General features: G+C 41.8%; 1 protein-coding gene across 1 annotated transcript; it reads right to left on the reverse strand.

Annotated features, from left to right (window-relative positions):
• Positions 1-195: 195 nt before the first annotated feature.
• Positions 196-19,065, reverse strand: IDH3A (isocitrate dehydrogenase (NAD(+)) 3 catalytic subunit alpha). The gene is made up of 11 exons (XM_004421872.3): positions 19,006-19,065; positions 13,894-13,956; positions 11,694-11,777; positions 9,728-9,842; positions 8,260-8,447; positions 7,624-7,757; positions 6,415-6,517; positions 6,248-6,312; positions 5,179-5,263; positions 4,290-4,442; positions 196-1,717 (listed from the first exon to the last, which is right to left on the reverse strand). The coding sequence occupies exons 1-11, from the start codon at positions 19,030-19,032 to the stop codon at positions 1,634-1,636; spliced, it is 1,101 nt and encodes a 366-aa protein (XP_004421929.1). The 5' UTR covers positions 19,033-19,065; the 3' UTR covers positions 196-1,633.
• Positions 19,066-20,589: the final 1,524 nt, after the last annotated feature.

Raw genomic sequence — 20,589 nt, forward strand, 5'->3', positions numbered from 1 at the left:
GGAAGAAGCAAACGTGCAGGAGGGGGTCAAGTGGAGCATTCTAGTAAAAGTGCCGACTCGTGCTAGTCTGTCCCTCTGACTAGCCGTCACCCGTTCCACTCTGAATACCTTAAGCAGCCATTCTTAGCAGCAAACTGAGCCAAAATGACGAAGGCATCTAAACGGGAAACAGGTAGAGAAAGCATACATCTCAAGCAGTTTGGGAATTCTTTATTTGTGGGAACCCAAGAATCACTGACAATTAGCACAATCCAATAAAACAGAGGAAGCAGGAGCTTAAACAAAATAAAATACATATTAGATTGTAAGTCTGGTTACAAGCCTAGAAAAGGACCCAGGCAGAGATATCTGCTGTTAAGAAATCGCCTTGTGACCTGGGTACATTATGCAAAGCCACAGGTTTGCAATGTAACACAAGGGGCAAGGGAGGGCAAGAGCTGCATTTTGTATGGGGCCAAGGCTAACCGTTGATGAAAATAGTGACTTACTGTCCAAAGATTAAGAAAAATCATGCTGGGGGCAGGGAGTGGAGGGGGTAAGGGAGACGCCTGAAGGTCAAAAACTGAGCCCAAGCCCCAGTGTGGCACAATTTTATGAATCAACTCAGGCTCAGTCTGCTCCAGTCTCTGCAATCTCATCTCTTACTGGTGGTGTTGAGGCGGAGGGCAGTGATTTGGTGCTTTGAGGAAGGGGAAAGGCAGCCACTGAAATATAAAATTATAATGTGGGCAGGCCTTTCAGCAGTATCAGCTGGAGTGTGGTCCATTTCCAGACAGTGACATGCGTGTTGCAGAAGAGTATTCGCACACAGTGGTAGCTCCCACGTCCCACTCGAGAGTGTCAGTCCAGGGGCTCAAACGCTGTGATGCTTAGTGTGTCCAATGAAAAGGAAGTACCACCCCTTCACTTCATTAAAAGCTCTCACAAAGAATAGTAAATCTCAAGATAACAAAATAGTTGAATACACAATGCCTTTGTGTCTTTGTACCAAATATATTACCTATATCTTATTAACAAAAGTTATATCTCTCATTGTATATTTCTTAGATCTGAAGTCTTTATTCATAGTAATTCATATAAACGAGAAATCTGTCTTAATTTTCCCTATCACTAAGAAATATACCATATTCACTATTTCTGATGTGAACTTTCCCAGGAAATTTCTCTTGTGCCTGTTTAGTTTTATAAGAAAGTCATCTTGTGCTATTATGTCAATATTCTCTTTTATTTCTATTATATTTTTCATAAACCAAGGGAAACAGGGTTTTTCTTTAAAAAGTTAGATGTTTTCTCTTATTAATTCTGTATCATGATATTTACAGCTGAGGAAAAACTGTTTTAACTGAAGTGTAAAATGGTTAACAATGGCAAATGATACAGTCCACTTAGAGTTTACAAAAATTGGAAAGATAGACATTTAATAAATAAAACAAGCACTTGAAAAAGTCCTTTAAAGCAGGCGTAGGTACATTACCCGCATCCTTTGCACATATTTTGTTAAGAAAAGGCCAGATCTAAAAATGTACTGTCAAGAAACAAGCAAAACAAATGCATACATAATGGGAGGTATTCTAATATAGGTTTATGTTGTGTCCATTAGGAGTGACTGATGCAAACACCATTTGTAGGAGCCTTAATCTAAATCTTTTACTCGGCGACAGATTTCTTCTGTGAAGTCTGAGCATTTTGCACTGCCTCCCAAATCTTTTGTTAAGCTCTGAGAAAAGGAAAAAGGAAAAAGCAAAAAAAAAACATATTTAAAGCCTTCTGTGAGATACCAGCTGAGCAAGTCACCTGGCTGCTCTGTCTTTCAATTAGTTCCTCATTTCCAAGTGAGGCCCCACCCCACCACCATCCACCAAGCCCAGGAGGCCTCAGAACATCCAATTAGACAGTGTACACAAAACCCTCTGAAGAGAACAAGATGTTCTCACTACAAAGGGAAGCAGGGAGGCTTCCAAAACTGTCCCTTTGTCCATATAATAGACCTAAGAAACATCTGATTATGGACTTTTAAATGAACACAAATCTAAACAAGAGGTTTTATAAATCCCTTAAGGAATTTTTAAAGTTTAAAAAACTTAAGACAGGGCCGGCCCCGTGGCTTGGTGGTTAAGTGCCCGCGCTCCGATGCTGGTGGCCCGGGTTCGGATCCCGGGCGCGCACCGAGGCACCACTTCTCCGTCCATCCGGAGGCCGAGTCCCACATACAGCAACTAGAAGGATGTGCAGCTATGACATACAACTATCTACTGGGGCTTTGGGGGGAAAAAATAAATAAATAAAATCTTTAAAAAAAAAAAAAAAAAAAAAAAACTTAAGACATATTTTCACCTATTTTTGGAGGCTGGGAAACAAATACTAAAGCAATATTTAAATCACTAACTCTTTTTTTTTTTTTTTTTGGTGAGGAAGATAAGCCCTGAGCTAACATCCATGCCAATCCTCCTCTTTTTGCTGAGGAAGACCGGCCCTGAGCTAACATCTATTGCCAATCCTCCTCCTTTTTTTCTCTTTTTCTCCCCAAAGCCCCAGTAGATAGTTGTATGTCATAGTTGCACATCATTATTAGTTGCTGTATGTGGGACACTGCCTCAGCATGGCCAGACAAGCGGTGCATCGGTGCGCGCCTGGATCCGAACCCAGGCCACCAGTAGCAGAGTGTGCCCACTTAACCGCTAAGCCACGCAGCCGGCCCCCTAAATCACTAACTCTTAAACTCCTCTCTTCAGGAAAGAAATTCTCCCATACAGCCACTCTGTTTTCTCCAGCTTATCCTCTCTTTACTCCCCAACAGATCTCAATGTATTTAATTCTCCTGTCTCACTGCATCCTACACAATTAAAAGGGTCTACTATGTAATTTAGGCATCTTTCTGCTGTGCTCTGTAGTGCAGATTCTCAAATGTACCATCAGAATAAAACACAAAGTCATATGCCCTTCAATATGACTATCAGGCTGTTAAAAACAAGCTTGGATTTCTTGTATTTTGGCCATAAGAAGTAATTTCAAATTATAGAATTTTTTAAAAAGAAATAGCCAACCTTGAAAATATTATGCTGAATGAAATGAGCCAGTCACAAAAGGACAAATATTATATGATTCCACTTATATGAGGTACCTAGAGTAGTCAAATTCATGGAGACAGAAAGTAGAATGGTGGGTGCCAGGTGCTGGGGGAAGGGCAAGAAATAGGGAGCTACTGTTTAATGGAAACAGAGCTGCAGTTTAGGAAAATGAAAAAATCTGAAGACGGATGGTGGTGATGGTTGCACAACAATGTGAAAGTACTTAACACCACTGGACTGTGCACTCCAAAATTATTAAAATGGTCAATGTTATATTATGTATATTTTACCACAATTAAAAAAAGAGAGAGAGACCTCAGATTTGGAATCAACCTTTAAGGTTCAGCCTTGTGAAGCCATGACCCCCTCCATTCTCCTCCTATTTTCAGAATAATCCATCACACTCCTTCTGTGGGCCACAACTGCTTAGGGAAACAGTGAAGCTTGTTGAGTAAGAACCAGACTGAGTGTGAACCCAACTTTGCCATTTAGAAGCTGTCAGACTTTGGACAAATTACTTAATCTCTCTGTGCCTCACTTCCCTCATCTATAAAATGGGATTAATTACAATACCCACTTCACAGAGTAGTAGAGAAAATTTTCTGAGATGATACACATAAAAAACATAAAATCATGTAAGTATTCAATTAATATTAGCCACTATTATTACTTTTTTAAACTTCTGTATTACTTCTGTATTATAGAGCACAGAGTATAACATATAACACCACTGTATTATAGACACATCTGCACCTCTATCTACTGCTAGGTTCTGATCTCCCTGAGGCCTGAGACCTTAGCTTATTCTTCATTTTATTACATTCTTCATACCTTATAGTGTACACAATAGATGTTTGTGGGGAGGAGGAAAAAGCCGCCTAGAGTTCACGGATGTGGCCAGGATCACACGGCTAACAACAGGCTAACTAGGCTGGAACTGGCTCTGACTCCCAAACCACAGCTCTTCCCACTGCACACTGATGTCTCTATCTCAGTGCTCCTCAACCCTCTTCTGATGAAACACATGGATCCTCCCTTCAGAAAATGCACACACGTATGCACACAAACTCTGAGTTCACTCAGGGAGCCCACAGTAAGAATGCCTGTTCAACATCAAATCCTTCGGCCCTCTTGAGAACTATCACCTGTTCCCTTCACAAAGCTAAAATACATGGAAGAAATGCACCTTATTCAGCACAAGCATGGCAAGATGACTGATACCTTTCCATCCTTAATTGTAGCAAAACATGCAGCCTCAATTCTTGCAGCGTGGTCAAAAAGTCCCATATGGCGCAGCATCATCACAGCACTGAGCAGGAGGGCGGTGGGATTGGCCATGTCCTTGCCTGCAATGTCCGGGGCAGTCCCGTGAACCTACTCATGGAGAAAAGTAGCACAATCAGGGCGGAGACAAGAACAAACAGCCCTCTTTTGGGGAAGCTGGCATCTTAATCATCTTTCCTCACCAATGGAAAACAGTTACTGAATAGCTACTGTGCCCAACTCATCAGACAAAGGTCTTAGAAACAAAGCCTCAGAAAAATAAAGAGCTAAAGTAATTTTTTTTAAAAAGTGCAGAAAACTAGACCAACAATCTTTTCCAATCAACTTTTGGTAAAATATTTTAACTGACGAAGGATACATAATAAAGAATAAGGATACAAAATAAATCATAGAGAAATGAATGAATAAACCAAGCTTATATAAAAAACCTAAACAAAGTATCATTTTCTTTCAACAACCAGAAAAACTCAAGAGTTAAAATATATGCAAGGGCCAGCCCGGTGGCGTAGTGGTTAAGTTCGTACACTTTGCTTCGGTGGCCCAGGGTTCGCAGGCTCAGGTCCCAGGCGTGGACCTATACACCACTTATCAAACCATGCTGTGGCGGCATTCCATATACAAAATAGAGGAAGACGGGCACAGATGTTAGCTTATTGCTAATCTTCTTCAGCAAAAAAGGAAGATTGGCAACGGATGTTAGCTCAGGGCCAATCTTACCCACCAAAAAAATATATATACATATATATATATTTATGCAGATAACCCCTCCTGGGTTCTCATGCCATTCTGACTTGCATTCTGCTTCAGGTGTCACCAGGGTCCTTACCGACTCGAAGATGGCGACCCCATTAGCTCCAATATTGCCACTTGGTGTCACACCAAGGCCTCCAATCAATCCTGCACACAGGTCACTGGGGGCAGAAAAGTATTTCAAAGGACATTTTGAAAAATAAAGCATCTTACCTAGCATTTAGACTTTAGTTTTTCAATAGCATTCTCCACTAAAAGGAAGCAGGGCACCTTGGAGAAATGGCTGATTCCAGGACTATAGTTAGGAAAATACAGGATTAGGCTAAAGCGTCTTATTGTGCCAGAAAGCTAATGATGGGTTAAATCAAGAGGACACAGGAGACAGTTCAAAGGGACTCCCACTGGCCAAGTCGGGACAACCTAAGTATCGATATAAATGATGATAGTGATGAATATAAGCATTGAATAAAATAGAGACCATGAGCCAAAGTGATATACGTAAAGAGGTAGACAAACAAATAAGAGAAAAGAAAAAACTTATCCTTACAGTAGAATGCCAACTAATAAATGTAGAAGGAATAATGCACTTAGAAAATCACCATTTGGCCAGCATTGTGTGTTTGCGGGGAGAGAGAGGAAGAAGAAAAAGAAGGAGGAGGAGGAGGAAGGAGGGAATGGGAGGGACAGAGAGAAAGAGAGAAGGAGTAATAAAGTAAGCGTGGTAACATGTTAACATTTGGGGCATGTGGGTCCTGAGTACATAGTAATTCTTTGTACCATTCTTGCAACTTTTCTGTAAGTCTGAAATTATGTCAAAAGCTACAAAAAAATTTGTAAAAATGACCACCCACCTACTTAGCTATACAAAAGAAAACATTGAAATCAACCAACCAATAAAACATCTGGAAAATGGGAAGAGGGAACTAATGAGTAAGGAGCAAACAGCTGAGCTGATTTCGCAAATAAATGAAAGAATAACCCAGCCAACTTGTAATCGTTGATATCACCGTCTGAATTGTTAGAATTCAACTCATATCTTACAACAAATGCTATATTTTATAATACTTGATTGAAATTTTTAAGCCACAATTTGTCCTAGGATGTTTATAAATAAATACAGGCTAAAAGGGTAGAGCTAGACTCACCTAAGGATGTCTCCATACAAATTTGGCATAACAAGAACATCAAATTGGGACGGATCTTGGACCATCTACAAGGAATGCATTTGTGTGTTTAGCAATCAAAAACTGCACACCACACATACACACTATACACCACAAAAAGTCGCAGGTAAGTATGAATATATACTTACATTCAAACATACTGTATCAAGGTACATCTCATTAAATTTAATATCTTTACAGTTTTCTGCAACTTCTCTGCATTTTTGCAGAAAAAGCCCATCTGACATTCGCCTGTATTTAATCAAATAAAAATTGTTGAAAGCAAAGACTTGCAGAAAGAAAAGAATCAAATCAGAGAAGTTAAGTAAGTTCAAGACATTTAAGTTCCAGAAGCCAAGATGTCTGATTTCAATTACAGTCAAATTATTTTGTAGGCAGTTAATAAAATGCAAATTGAAAATGTTTTGGGATACTTCTGAAAGCACAAAAATGTAAAAATATAAAATAGTTTGATCATAATAAAGAAGACTATATTTTTATAGTGTTGTCCAGCAAGAATTAAGAAAAATCTGTTAATAAGAAAGTGTTATGGGCCAGCCCCGTGGATTGGCAGTTAAGTGCGCACGCTCCGCTGCTGGCGGCCCAGATTCGGATACCAGGCGCGCACCGACGCAATGCTTCTCTGGCCATGCTGAGGCTGTGTCCCACATACAGCAGCTAGAGGGATGTGCAGCTATGACATACAACTATCTACTGGGGTTTTGGGGGAAAAAAGAAATAAGTAAAATTAAAAAAAAAAAGAAAAGTGTTAAAATTACTTTAAAAGGTTAACTTATTCGGTTATTTAAATGGTTTTACTATTTTACATGCTCAACACTTTTCTTAGGTTAGGAAACTTATTTCTTTATACAATCAGAGTTGGCCTTTAATAGACCAGGGATGGGAGAATTTAAACTGCTAGAATAATACATCAGATAGTGTTAGCACTATTAGCACTGACTATTTTAAGCCCCTGAGCATGTGGCCATTTCAGAAATACTCCCACTATTCCACTTCTAAAACATAAATGATCTTGCCCTTTCACCTATGTGGTCTTAGCTAACTGGACACAACATCTGGGGATCCAGAATCTCCAGCTTCTTTCTCTAAAAATTCTCAATCCCTCCTTAACCTTCCAGGACCTGAATTCCTGCCCCCTCCAGATTTGCTCCATTCACCCAGTGAGGCACATTCAAGAGGCGATTACAAAAGAGAAATGCCTGACCCCCTGATTGGTTACAAGGTTATTTTTCAGAGATATTAGGAATCAGTGAGCAAGCTGGAGAGAAGAAAGGAAAGCCCTGTCACTGCTCTCCCCCGACAAAGCAAGATGGAGCGCTGGCCCCTCAGGGACTCACATGATGTTGGCTTTGTGCACGGCTGTGACGTTGCTCCGGTGATTGTTCCGGGCGTACTCAAAGGCAAACTCAGCAATGCGCTTGCTCGCCTCCTCGGTGATGAGCTTGATGCTCTGCACAACTCCATCCACGATCTGAAAGAGAGGACGTCCTGCCTCACTGGGAAGAGTGTGGCAACAACTCGATGCTAGACAGCTGGTGGTGTGTAGACAACAGCATTTGCGACATGCTCGCACCATGCCAGCTACCACGGCTAGCATTATGCACATGGCATGTCAGCGGGTTAATAGTATTAACTCCAGCCCTAGGAGGGAGGTATTATAAGCCCCACGGCACAGATGAGGAAAACTGAGGTGTAGAGATGGTCACCTGCCCGAGAGCATAGCTGGGAAGTTGAGGATTCAAAATTCAAACAGAGGGCATATTCCCAACCACCGTGCCCTGCTCCTCCTGGCATCCATCTGAGCACTGTCAGCCAACAACCCAAGACCAAGACAAACGCCAACACCTCACAGAGGTGTTGTGAAACTGTGAACTGTCTCTGGGAGATATTTTCAACTGGGCATTTCAACAACTGTCCCAAGTGCACAGAAAGCAACCTAACTAAAAATAAAAAAGTATCTGAAATCAACATACCACATGCTCAATCCCACTGTATTCTCCTTCTGTGTTCTCTCGAATGGTGACGATATTTACATCGGTGTAAGGGGTTTTATAGCCTTCGATTGAGACACATGGCCGCACATTTGCATAAAGGTCAAATGTTTTACGCAGCAATAAATTCATAGATGGGTGACCGGCTGCTATGGGGGTCTTTAACGGGCCTGTAACAACGAAGAATACCCAGATGACAATAGGATACATTCTAATCTTTTTTCTTCTTCTTCTTTATAAACTCAAGTACATAATGTTTATTTGAAATTTCAATTTTTTTTCACTTTTCCACCAGAGCTCTGTTTAATATCCTTTCTTTGGACGTGAAGTAGCTGTGTCACGTCTAACACGTGTGCTTACAAACCAAGCAAGAGTCCTCTGAAAGCACAGACAGACGCTGTGTTTCCAGGTGTGATGTTCTCTTCATCGGGAATGAGTCCACCCATGGCTGGTCACCCTCAGGCAATCACTCAGTGCCCACTCCCAGTGTCACCTACTAGCCCACCTGGGCCACCCTGTAAAATGTGTTCTGCCTCTAACTTTACCCTCTCCCTCAGATTCAAATGGAGGAAGAAAATTTCCTCATGGAAGCTTTCTGGAACATTAACTCCATTCCCTGATAATACTGAGCACCAACGACCGAGGACCAAGCACTGTATCAGGTGCTTGACATTATCTAATCCTCACCACCACCCCATGAGGTATCAACTCTATTACTGTCATTTGAAAGTAGTAAAGGAAAAAAAACAACAACAGGGGCTGGCCTGGTGGTGTAGCGGTTAAGTTTGCACGTTCCACTTCGGCGGCCTGGGGTTCGCAGGTTCAGAACCCCAGGCACAGACCTACACACCGCTTACTAAGCCATGCTGTGGCAGTGTCCCATACAACGTCGAGGAAGATGGGCACAGACGTTAGTCCAGGGCCAATGCTCCTCAGCAAAAAAAAAAAAAAGAGGAGAATTGGTAACAGATGTTAGCTCAAGGCTAATCTTCCTCAAAAAACAACAACAACAACAACAAAACCAAGAGTAAGAAATTAGCCCAAGCCTCCCAGCCAGTAAGTGGCAGAGATGAGATTCAAACTTGGATCTGTTCGGATTTAAAGCCTGTGCTGAATTCAAATCGGTCACATGCTAGTATATTTTGAATCATGACCTTAAGCATGAACTAATTAAAATAATAAAAATGTAAAAATTATGCAAAAGATAAATCTAAGTGAAGATAAATATATAATTTCATTTGACATTGGCCAATAATACTTTAATGTTTTTACTGGGGAAAAATATGTCCCCAAATTAAAAACAAAGCATCTTACTATGAGTAAGTTCCTTCATAAAAGCATAGCTTTATTTTAATAGTTAGGCCTTATTTAGCTTAAATGCATGAACTTTCAAAAATATAGCACCTGTAGCAGAAATCAGTAATAGCCATCATATCCATTTCAATGCTACCTTTCAAGCCCATCTTGTTCTTATCCATGGACTCCTTGGCTTCTGGAGGGATCATCCACTTTCCTCCTGGTCCTTGAATGGCAGTGACATTCCGCTCCTCCCACTGAATAGGCGCCTAGATGCCACACCACAGAGCACCGTGAACTGGAAGGACTTAAACATCCTGACATTCACACCACAATTACAAACAAACTTCTTCCACTTTGGATGCAACTGGTGAAAATACATAAGATAAAGGTCCAGAAAGTGCCCGGCATGCAAGAAGAGATGTCATTCTCTAGCATGCCCAGAGGGCTTCTCCACATTACCCTTGCCCCAGTCATCACTCCCAGCTGCCAACTCCACTTCTTTCTTTCACAACAACTCTTAATGTGGCTATAATTAGAATATCATAAGGAGTGGAGAAGTACGGTTCGCAGAAACATTACATAGTACTGATACATGGATGACCCTTGAAAACATTATGCTAAGTGAAAGAAGCCAATCATACAAGACCATATATTAGAAGATTCTATTTATATGAAATGTCCAGAATAGGCAAATCTATAGGCAGAAAGTAGATCAGTAGTTACCTAGGACTGGTGATGGGAGGCGGTAGGGTGAAAGAGAGAGAAAGAATGAGGAGTGACTGCTAATGAGTATGGGGTTTCTTTTTGGGTGGTGAAAATGTTCTAAAATTAGATTGTGGTGATGGTTGCACAACTCTATGACTATACTAAAAAACATTGAATTGAATTATATACTTTAAATGGGTGAATTGTATGATATGTGAATTATAACTCAATAAAGCTGTTAAAAAAAACACAAAAAACAAGATCTATTACACAACCTGTGAAGGCACCAGTTTTAAGGTACAAACCAGTGTCATCCTTTCTTTCCACCCACATCCTTCAATGTGTACACACACATCTGCCAGCCAGCACACTGACTGAGCATGCACTAGGAACAGGAACAGAGTAAGACATGGTGCTGTTCACAAGGAGCTTACAACTGAGTGAGCGATCATATTTCAGCTCAATTGGGGAATTTGCTACTGTATAAGCATCATTTCCTCTGTAGGAGTTGTAATTAGAAGCTCATGTAGAAAAACAATGTTTGTATAGTTTAAATAAATTACATTCCTTGACTTAACAGCTGTCGATATCATAACCACCACTGTTTTTGTTTGTTTGTTTGTTTTAAAGATTTTATTTATTTATTTATTTTCCCCCAAAGCCCCAGTAGATAGTTGTATGTCATAGCTGTACATCCTTCTAGTTGCTGTATGTGGGACGCGGCCTCAGCATGGCCGGAGAAGTGGTGCATCGGTGCGGGCCCAGGATCCGAACCCAGGCCGCCAGCAGCGGAGCGCACGCACTTAACCGCTAAGCCACGGGGCCGGCCCTAACCACCACCATTTTAATTTTACACATTATTTCACCCAGCAGCTATAAACAGCAATCATAAAGCATCATGTCAAACAATGTCCAAGTTTCCTAAATTCCCAAAACAAAAGTATTTTAAAATATCTACCTGCATTGAAGGCTTGGCTGTTAGAATAATAATACCTCACACTTGGTGATAATACCACATCAGAAATTTTTTTTTAAAAAGTTTTTCAAAATCTCTTACATCATTTTTTGAAATATCAATTCATTTCTTCTTTTTGGCTGGAAGGCAGAATGAGGTAGACCAGCGACTTGGTAGGGCTTAAAGACCTTAAACCCAGGCAGGGTTCAAAGATCCCCAAATATGGCAGTACTACTTTGATTACTTTATACATAACCGACGCCAATGCAGTAGCTTAAACTATCAACAATGACAGCCACAAACAACACTGCTAAAGTTAAAATCTGTGAAGACAAACAACAGACCTTACCAACTTCATACAAATGGGAATAATTCATCCTAAGAGTTTACAGACTCCAACTGGCTAAGAAAACTTTTCTACAAATTATTATTAAAGCTATTTTTTAAGCCCACTTACTTTGGCAGCATCAAAAATCTTCATAACTGCAGCTGAAATTTCTGGGCCAATACCATCTCCTGGAATTAAAGTTACTGTCTGAACCTGAATATAAGAGATCATCAAAGAAGATAGTAAGAATTGATTTTTGAAGGTTTTAAAAAGAAAACATTGACAAAGAAATCCAGTTTATGGGGGGGGGGGGGGCGTCTCAAGAAGACCCAAATGCCTTTAGGAAAACAGACCTACCTCCCAAGGGCTCGTCAAAGTGGAGGCAAGAATCAAGAGACCCCACAATTCTACTCTTTACCTGAGTTCAGAGGTTTCAAAAAGAACTTAGGTGATGCCCTTTAGATAAAACAAAAATAAACTACCACATAGACATCCCAATTGATGTTTCTTTTCAGACAAGCTAGAAAGAGACCAATGAATTCAAGTCTGTAAAACCAAAGAGAACAAAAAATTTCAACAATACTTTCTCACTAAAATTTAGAGGGTTTCTCACGAAGGCAAGTGGTTTCTTCTCCATTGGAACCCTGGAAAGTTTAGTTTCTCACATAACTTGTTGAGTCTTACAAAACACTTTCAGACACATTTCCAGAATACCACTGAGGTCTGTTTTGGCACTCAGAGAAAATCAGATTTCACATCAAGAGAAGGTCTCTATTTTTCTGAGTTCCTCTATAAAACTGCCTCCTTAATGACAAACGTAATCTAAATAAGTTCAGCAAAGTTTATTTGTAACCAATAAGAACAGCATAAGTGATCATACCCACAAAGTCTGAGTTACACTTAGAATGACAAGTGTATTTATAATGTAACATCAATGATTTATTTCAAAGGCTTCAAACAAAATGAAGCCAGCATTTCAAACATGGAAATAAAAATGTGTAAAGGGAAATGATGAGAGGATTTAAATGAGTTAGGATAATATTCAGACCTTCTCTCTTCATTCGGAACCTACACATATCATTATTTGGGGACTTTCCCCTACCTAGATGCTTGGCCAGACAATGGTCCCCAGCCTTTTTCAGTCCCAGTTGCCTGCACTACATTTTTTTAAAATCACTGATTCAGGTTTCCCTGGTCTTTTGCCTCCCAGGGATAATCCCTGAGCAGCTGAATTAATTAATTCTGAATTTTTCTGTACAACTGAAGAAATCCTTTTCAAAATTAGTTTCTTTTCTTATTTCTTTCAAGTATAACCCCCTCCCCACCAGGCCATATTTTTTAAAAATGGATAGCCTGAAAGCTAAATAATAGCAGAAAGCAATGATAATCTCATTAGCTTTCAGAATGCATTTGAAATGCTAGCTTAGCTATCCTTGAGCTTGAAGCGCAAGACACATTCTGCATCTTTCGCATAAGCAGAGCCAAAAGAACCCTTTGGCTTCTTCTTCCTGTTCTCCCAACATGTAATAATAAATGCCATCAGGCCACCAGAAAAATCTACTTTCCTTCCATGGCACAGAAAGTAAATGGGAAAAAAATGTTCTGTGGTCTTATAAATCCCTCATAGAATAAGCTGTTATATGGGAGTATAGGAATTATGAAATCCAAATCAGATTCCATAAGAAGGGGGTAAAATAAAAACGTATAGGAAGTCACTGACCCACAGTCTTAGAATGCTCTAAAAATGTGGTATCAGCTTTTAAAGCACAGAACTCTAATGCTGGGAATTCTAAAAGCAGCAGATTTAATGAGAAATAGACGATCCACTAACATGATAGTCTATAAAGACTTCATGAGGAAAGTGTAAGCCTACTGGGCTTATCTTACAGATGTTTGAGGCATTCCTAATTGGCAACCAATCTACTGTTTTTAGGGAAGCTCACAAAATAAAAATGCAAAGCAGATTTTGAAGCTTCTCAACAATTTTCTCTCAACTTGTACTAGTTTTTAAAAAAAACTGTCTTACCAAAATGAGATTGTGAAATAAAGTAACAGGCCCAAGGGTAATTTCTATCTATTTTTAACAAGGCTCTTTCAAGATATTAATGTGACAGGCTTACATAGCCAGCTGTAACATAATTCTTTTAAATGTGCAAGTGACTTAATAGATTTATGCATGTTAGCCAATAATTTAAATACACAATGGAAGTATGGCCAATTTTCCCTACTTTTAAATAAATGGAGATAAAATGCTATATAATAAATGTGTTAGAGCATCTTTCTTGAGAAACTTCTAAAAGGAAAAAATAAAAGACGTAATTATACTCACACCACCAGCAAAACCTCTGGTCACCTGTTTTTGGTTGTGGAAGGCCCCCAGCAGCCGAGAGACCTACATTAATATCAACAAAGAAATGTCATGCACAGAATTAACCCACATACAGTAAAAGGTAGAGATGAAGCCATTTCTGATGGCTGACAATGCTGCAACTTTGCACAGACATATTCAGGAACTTTTGAGGAATATTCTTCCCATATATTAGCTCAATGTGGCAAGCTATCTCAGATTTGAAAACCTAAATATTCAGTTTACCTTTGCTTTGAGAATTTAAGTACTATATACTTTTTAGTCGATTTTATGGACATATGTTGTCAAAAGATGTTGAAGGTAGAATGAAACTATACCTTTTTAGCTCAAACACTGGATTTTTCTCAGATGATCTGGAAGGTTTTATGTCAACGTTCTTGACCATTGGGTCAATTTGGGGGTACACATACTCTAAGAAAACTATCACTAATTTTAGAGCCAAAAGGGTCCTCATAAATCTCAGACCCCTACTCACTCATTATACAGGTGGTAACACTGGGTCCAAAAAGTAAGGATTTACCTAAGTTCAAGAGTGACCACAGAGACCAGAATCCAGGTCTCCTGACTCCTGGTCCAGTGCTCCTTCAATTACACATTACACCTATTCTTCTGCCACGAATATCAAGAAATTACACTTCAAAATGAAATCTAGATAAGTTTATTTAATGCCATTTTAACATCTGTATCATACAGAATGAAGATTTTAAACAAATTATTTCTTCTGATAATATAGGTACGGTGGTCATTATTGTTAATCGCTGGGACAGGGGAAAGATACAAAAAGAGAAAATAAAAATCACCTAGTAACCCCACTACCCTAAGATGATACCACTGTACATTTTTTTCCACTTAATATTATTACACATCAGAAATACATTTTTTTTTTTCTGAAGAAGATTGGCCCTGAACTAACATCTGTTGCCAATCCTCCTCTTTTTGCTTGAGGAGGATTCGGCCTGAGCTAACGTCTGTGCCAATCTTCCTCTATTTTGTATGTGGGTTGCCGCCACAGCATGGCTGCTGACAAGTGGTGTAGGTCCACACCTGGGAACCAAACCTAGGCCACCGAAGCAGAGTGCGCCAAACTTAAGCACTAGGCCACAGGGCCAGCCCCCCAGAAATACAAATTTTAAAAGGTTATTTTAAACTTTAATAACTGGTACAAATAACTTTGAAAACTGGTACAAAGTCATATTACATTAAAAGAAACATAATAGAATCAAAGAAATTGGGTACATAGATCTAAAGTATTAAAATTTATTAAAAATTTTAAAGGTAACTTTTTTTAATATTAGATACATGAGCAAAGATACATTTGTTATATCCTGTATTAGTCTTCCTTTTTGGGGACTGTTCTTATAAGGCCTGAACCTTTGTTGTAATAATGGCATCTACTAACAAGACACCAACCATCAGTCAAGAAGGTACGAATTAACTATATTCTCTAACCTGGCGTCTACAGTCATCTCTCCAGAGTGAAAATAAAAGATAGGGCAAGACCCAAAAGAACATTCTATGCCAAAACCACAGGCAAAAATCTTAATCCTAGAACATGATTCATCCACCAGCAGTTGGTTGGAAGAGAGGCCATTTAAAGGCTACTCTGAACTACAATGAGATACCACCTCACATCCATCAGAATGGCTACTATTAAAAAGACAAGAAATAACAAGTATTGGAGAGGATGTGGAGAAGAGAGGACCTTAATATACTGCTGGTAGGAATGCAAATTGGTGTAGCTACTATGGAAAACAGTACAGAGGTTTCTCAAGAAATTAAAAAAGAACTACCATATGATCCAGCTATTCCATTTCTGGGTATTTATCCAAAGAACCTGAAATCAACAATTCAAAAAGATACATGCACCCCTATGTTCATCGCAGCATTATTCACAATAGCCAAGATGTGTTAGCAACCTAAGTGCCCATCAATGGATGAATGGATAAAGAAGATGTGGTATATATACACAACGGAATACTACTCAGCCATAAAAGACGGAATCATGCCATTTATGACAACATGGATGGACTTTGAGGGTATTATGCTAAGCAAAATAAGTCAGACAGAGAAAGACAAATACTGTATGATTTCACTCATATGCGGAAGATAAACAAACAAACACATAGAGAAGGAGAACAGATTTGTGGTTACCAGAGGGGAAAGGAGTGTGGGGACGGTGAAAGGGGTAAAGGGTCACATGTGTATGGTGACAGATAGAAACTAGACTTTTGGTGGTGAACACAATGCAGTCTATACAGAAGCTGAAATATAATAACGTACACCTGAAATTTACACAATGTTATAAACCAATGTGACCTTAATAATTTTTAAAAATTAAAAAAAAAAATGCTACTCTGTGACAAGCAACGTTATAAAATTTGCATGTGTCCTTCTCCCCATCCCCAAAAAGAGGGTAAAGACATTAACACAAAACAGGCCCATGTCTTTGTGACAAAAGACCCAGCCAACAACTGATTTAAAATGTAAATCCACAAGTGCAAAGATTTTTATGTTTTGCTCACTGTTGTATCTCCATGCCTAGAATAGTGTCTGGCTCATAGTAGGTGCTCAATAAGTATTTTTTTGGAAAAACTCAGGCCAGCCTCAATCATCTCTCTATCTGACAAGTTCCCACCCCAGCAAACAGCTTTAACACTTGCAATGATTTTCTCTAACACCAGTCATTTCCACGTTTGTCATCTCTCCTACGTGATCTTAGAATAGGCAGTACTACATCTAAGTCATTAAAATGACCAGAACTTTAAGTAAAATAATATTTTTTAAAGCATACACTGTCATCTACTTTACAATATACTTGTACATATATATTACATTATTTTATTTCTATAAAACCTGAAGAGATAGGTATTAGTGGTCCTTTTCAGATAAGACTAAAGCCAGGCTCACAGGGCCCAGACTGAACTTCTGAGTTCAGGTTCTGAGCCATCTTAATCCATAGCTCCTCATTTCCCTTTTTACCTTCATACTCCAACTGAAAAACACGTAAAACAGCGTTGGGTGTGCGGCGGTACTCACTCAATAAATGCTTGCTGATGGGGAATTGGCTCGTTACAATTACAGCATTTTAGAGCCAGAAAGGTCTTTAGAAACCCACTATTTTCTCTAAATAAAGCTTTTTAGGAAAAAAAAAATTTTAAGCTGCAGATCCCTTTTTTCCATTAAAAACTTTTTTCAAAAAAAAAATAGAGGAACTGTTGTGATTGAAACCCACATCCAGCTCAGTATCCCCAACATCCTGGGGCATCAAGTTTCTGAGGCACCTTCTGCTCCAGTCCCTAAAGGGAGAAACTGCCCCTACCGAGGTCAAATGACTGCGAAAGGTCTCACAGGGAGTCCACGCCAAAGGAGAACCTCGTCTTCTGGTTCCACAACCCAACACTTTCTGAACACTGACTATGTGGATTTTTTCTTGTAGACCACACTAAAGGCAAAGCAAATTTACCAGCAGATTCATTAGCAACAGTGCTGCTTTGGTCCCTCATTGTGAAGGCTTAATGTACCTTCCAAAGATGAATTAGGTGTTCAGTAAGCTCAGTGATTAAAGGATTGATTTCTGTTTAGACAGTGACACAGAAGTTGCTTTACCTTCAGGAACAAATGTGACATAACAGTTACCATCACACACAAATCCAGGTCTGAAGGGAGCAACAAAGCAGAACCCAGTTACTGAATAAAACTCAGTTATTGATGCCCAAGAACCAGTGTCTGCTTGGTGACTGCAAGATAAATATATTGATAGCAAGGAAAGCTTCAGATTTTTGTGTTCCTTCTGCAGGTACTAGGTGCTTTCACATTATTTTATTCAATCCTTGAACAACTCCGTGAGGCAAGTATAGCTATTTTACAGATGGGCATATAAGGCTCAGAGATGTTAAGTAATTTGCTCAGGGTCACACAGCCAATCTGTGGCACTGCCAGGATTTAAACTTGAGACTCCTAAATTCCAGTGTAGAGCTCTTTTCACTAAATAACAGTGTATCTGGACCTCTCTTTAAACTCAACACAAAGAAGAAAAATAGTATCAAATTTTATAGAAAAAAAATTTAATTGCTTAGGGTAGATTTCTAAGGGGCCATTCTTTAAGAGCAACAGGAGACCTGAGGGCCTATTTTTCCCTGTGCCTATAATGTGTGGTGTCATCTTGGCCCCAGAGCAGGCTGAATGGGACTGGGAACCAAGACACCTGGGTTCCTCTCCCAGTTCTGACACTGACTTCCTGTGTGACCTTGAGCAACTACGTCTTCAGACACAGGTTAGCTCCACTGAGGAACTAAGGAGCTGCAGAGATGATCTGAAACCCCTTCCAGCTCCGGCATCCGAGCTGTCAAGGAGAGCTAAAGCTCTTCAGATCGCAAGATTCTCACCAATTAAGGTGAAAGGAAGGCGCTGCTGGTCTCCCTCTCCGAGGGTGCAGATGGAAATTCCAAGGCGTAAGGTGCCTCGCGTCCTCTGAAGGGGAAACAGCTACAAGAGCAGCCTGGGAAGAGCTCCAAGATGGGAAACTGATTCCACAACCCGGGAGCACGTGCCAGGAGCACCGCCTCGGGATTCCCTCATCCGGTAGAACCTCGCAAGCCCAACGCCCGCGCCGCGGCCCGTGAGGTTAGCCGGCCAGGGCCCGAGCAGGCACCGGGGGAGGCCCGGGCCGAGCCGGGGGGACCCTCCGCGCGAACAGCACGGCAGCAGAGCCGCAGCCTGGGGAGCGGCAGGGATGGCGGAGCCGGGGCGGTGGCTCCCGTGACCTTCTGGGCTCAGCGCGAGGCCTGGGCTCCGGCCCGGACGGACGGATGCGGGCGGTGGCACCCGGTCTCGCCGGGAGCAGGCCCGGTGCCCCCCGCCTTGACCTTGACGCCGTCCCCCCCTCAGGCGCGACTGTCCGGAGCAGGCTGCCCACACACCGCACGCGGGCCACCAGGCAAGGCGCACCGGCGACCAGGACAGGCGACCAAACTGTCCCCGGCCGGCGGCGCGCCGCCGCCTCCCCATCGGGGCCCGCCCCGGCCCAGCACGCGGCCCGCCCGCCTGCCACACGCCGGCCTGCCCGGCGCTCACCTTGGAGATCCACGCGGGCCCAGCCATCGCTTCCCCTCCTCTCACCGCGGCGACAGCGGCGGCTCTAGTGCGCAGCCGCGCAGCCGGCGCCCGGAGCCCGCCCCCCGCCTGACCCCGCCCCCTGGAAGCCCCGCCCCCGCGGGCCCGCCTCGGGGATTCCCCGCGCTCGCTCCCTGCCCCAGCCCTGGATGCCCGGCCTTCCCCGCGGGCCTATGGCCGGGCTCGTCTCGCGGTGGCGTACGGAGCCGAGCGTGGAGCGGCGACCCGGAAGCTGCCTGGCCCGGATCTCCGGGAAGACTCCTCCCTCTCTGCCTTCATTCATTGATTGACTGCTTAGATAGGAAGTTTGTTCTGCGCCTGCCAGAGCCAGTCACTCTTCTAGATTTGGGGGATGTAGCTTCTCTCACGGAGTTTACAGTCTCATGGAGGGAGATAGATATTTTACTCATTCCACGAATTTTTATTTTTTAACAGCTTAATTGAGGTATAATTTATATACCATAAAATTCACTCATTGTAAGTTCGATGATTTTTAGTATATGTAAACAGTTGCACAAATCACCACAATCCAGTTTTTGAACATATGGAAATGTTCCTTGTCTCTATTTGCATTCAATCCCGGGTCCCATTCCAGGTCCCAGGCAGCCACTGATCTGCTTTTTGTCTTTAGAGCTCTACAAATATTTTTGAGCGCCAACTAGATACCAGGCACTGTTCTAAGTGCTGGAGTTTACAGTCCAGTAGGAAAGACAGGAATCATTATTCGCACAAATATGTAATTTAAAACTGCGACAGGGGCCAGCCCGGTGGCACAGCGGTTAAGTGAGCGCCCTCTGCTTCGCTGGCCGGAATTCCCAGGTTCGGATCCTGGGTGCTCACACCGCCACACCGCTTGTCAAGCCATGCTGTGGCGGCATCCCATATAAAGTGGAGGAAGATGGGCACGGATATTAGCCCAGGGCCGGTCTTCCTCAGCACAAAAAAAAAAAAAAACTGTGATAAGTGTCAAGAAGCAAAAGTGCAAGGAGCTACAAGAAGGCAAAATCAAGGACCTGATTCAAATCTAACAGAGAGGCCAGAGCAGGCTTCCCTGAGGAAATAACGCCCATACTCACCTTCCTCTTTGTCCTCTCCTCATCAACCACAATCCTGAAGCCCTACTGATCTCGGGCCCCTAGCTGGGTGCCAGGAGAATTAGGGTGGTTTAGATCAAGTCTTCCCCCACCCAACCTGGAAAGGGTTCTATCCAGAGAGGAGCTACTAATCCACCCGGAAAGGTGATGAATTAGGTGGAAAAACGATGCCAAAGGCTTTCGTGAGATAAAATAATAAACTGCAACTAAGTCTGTGGCTTTGTCAGGATAGAGGAATCTCATCAACCCCTTCACTTTGGCCTTCTCCACTTCTCCCTGGAGTCTCATCTTGAAGTGTTCTCCACAGTCCCGTTCCCCTTCTTCCCCACCACCACCCCTGCCCTCCGCCAGGCCTGACCATCTCGTGCCCAGCCTATTGCAACAGCCTCCTCACCTGCCGACCTGCCCCTTCCAGTCCTTCCTCCCCACAGTCCTCTCCTTCAGGCACAGC

The sequence above is a fragment of the Ceratotherium simum genome, chromosome 3, assembly GCF_057802395.1.
Source record: "Ceratotherium simum simum isolate JZ-2026a chromosome 3, ASM5780239v1, whole genome shotgun sequence".
NCBI classification, from domain to species: Eukaryota; Metazoa; Chordata; class Mammalia; order Perissodactyla; family Rhinocerotidae; genus Ceratotherium; species Ceratotherium simum.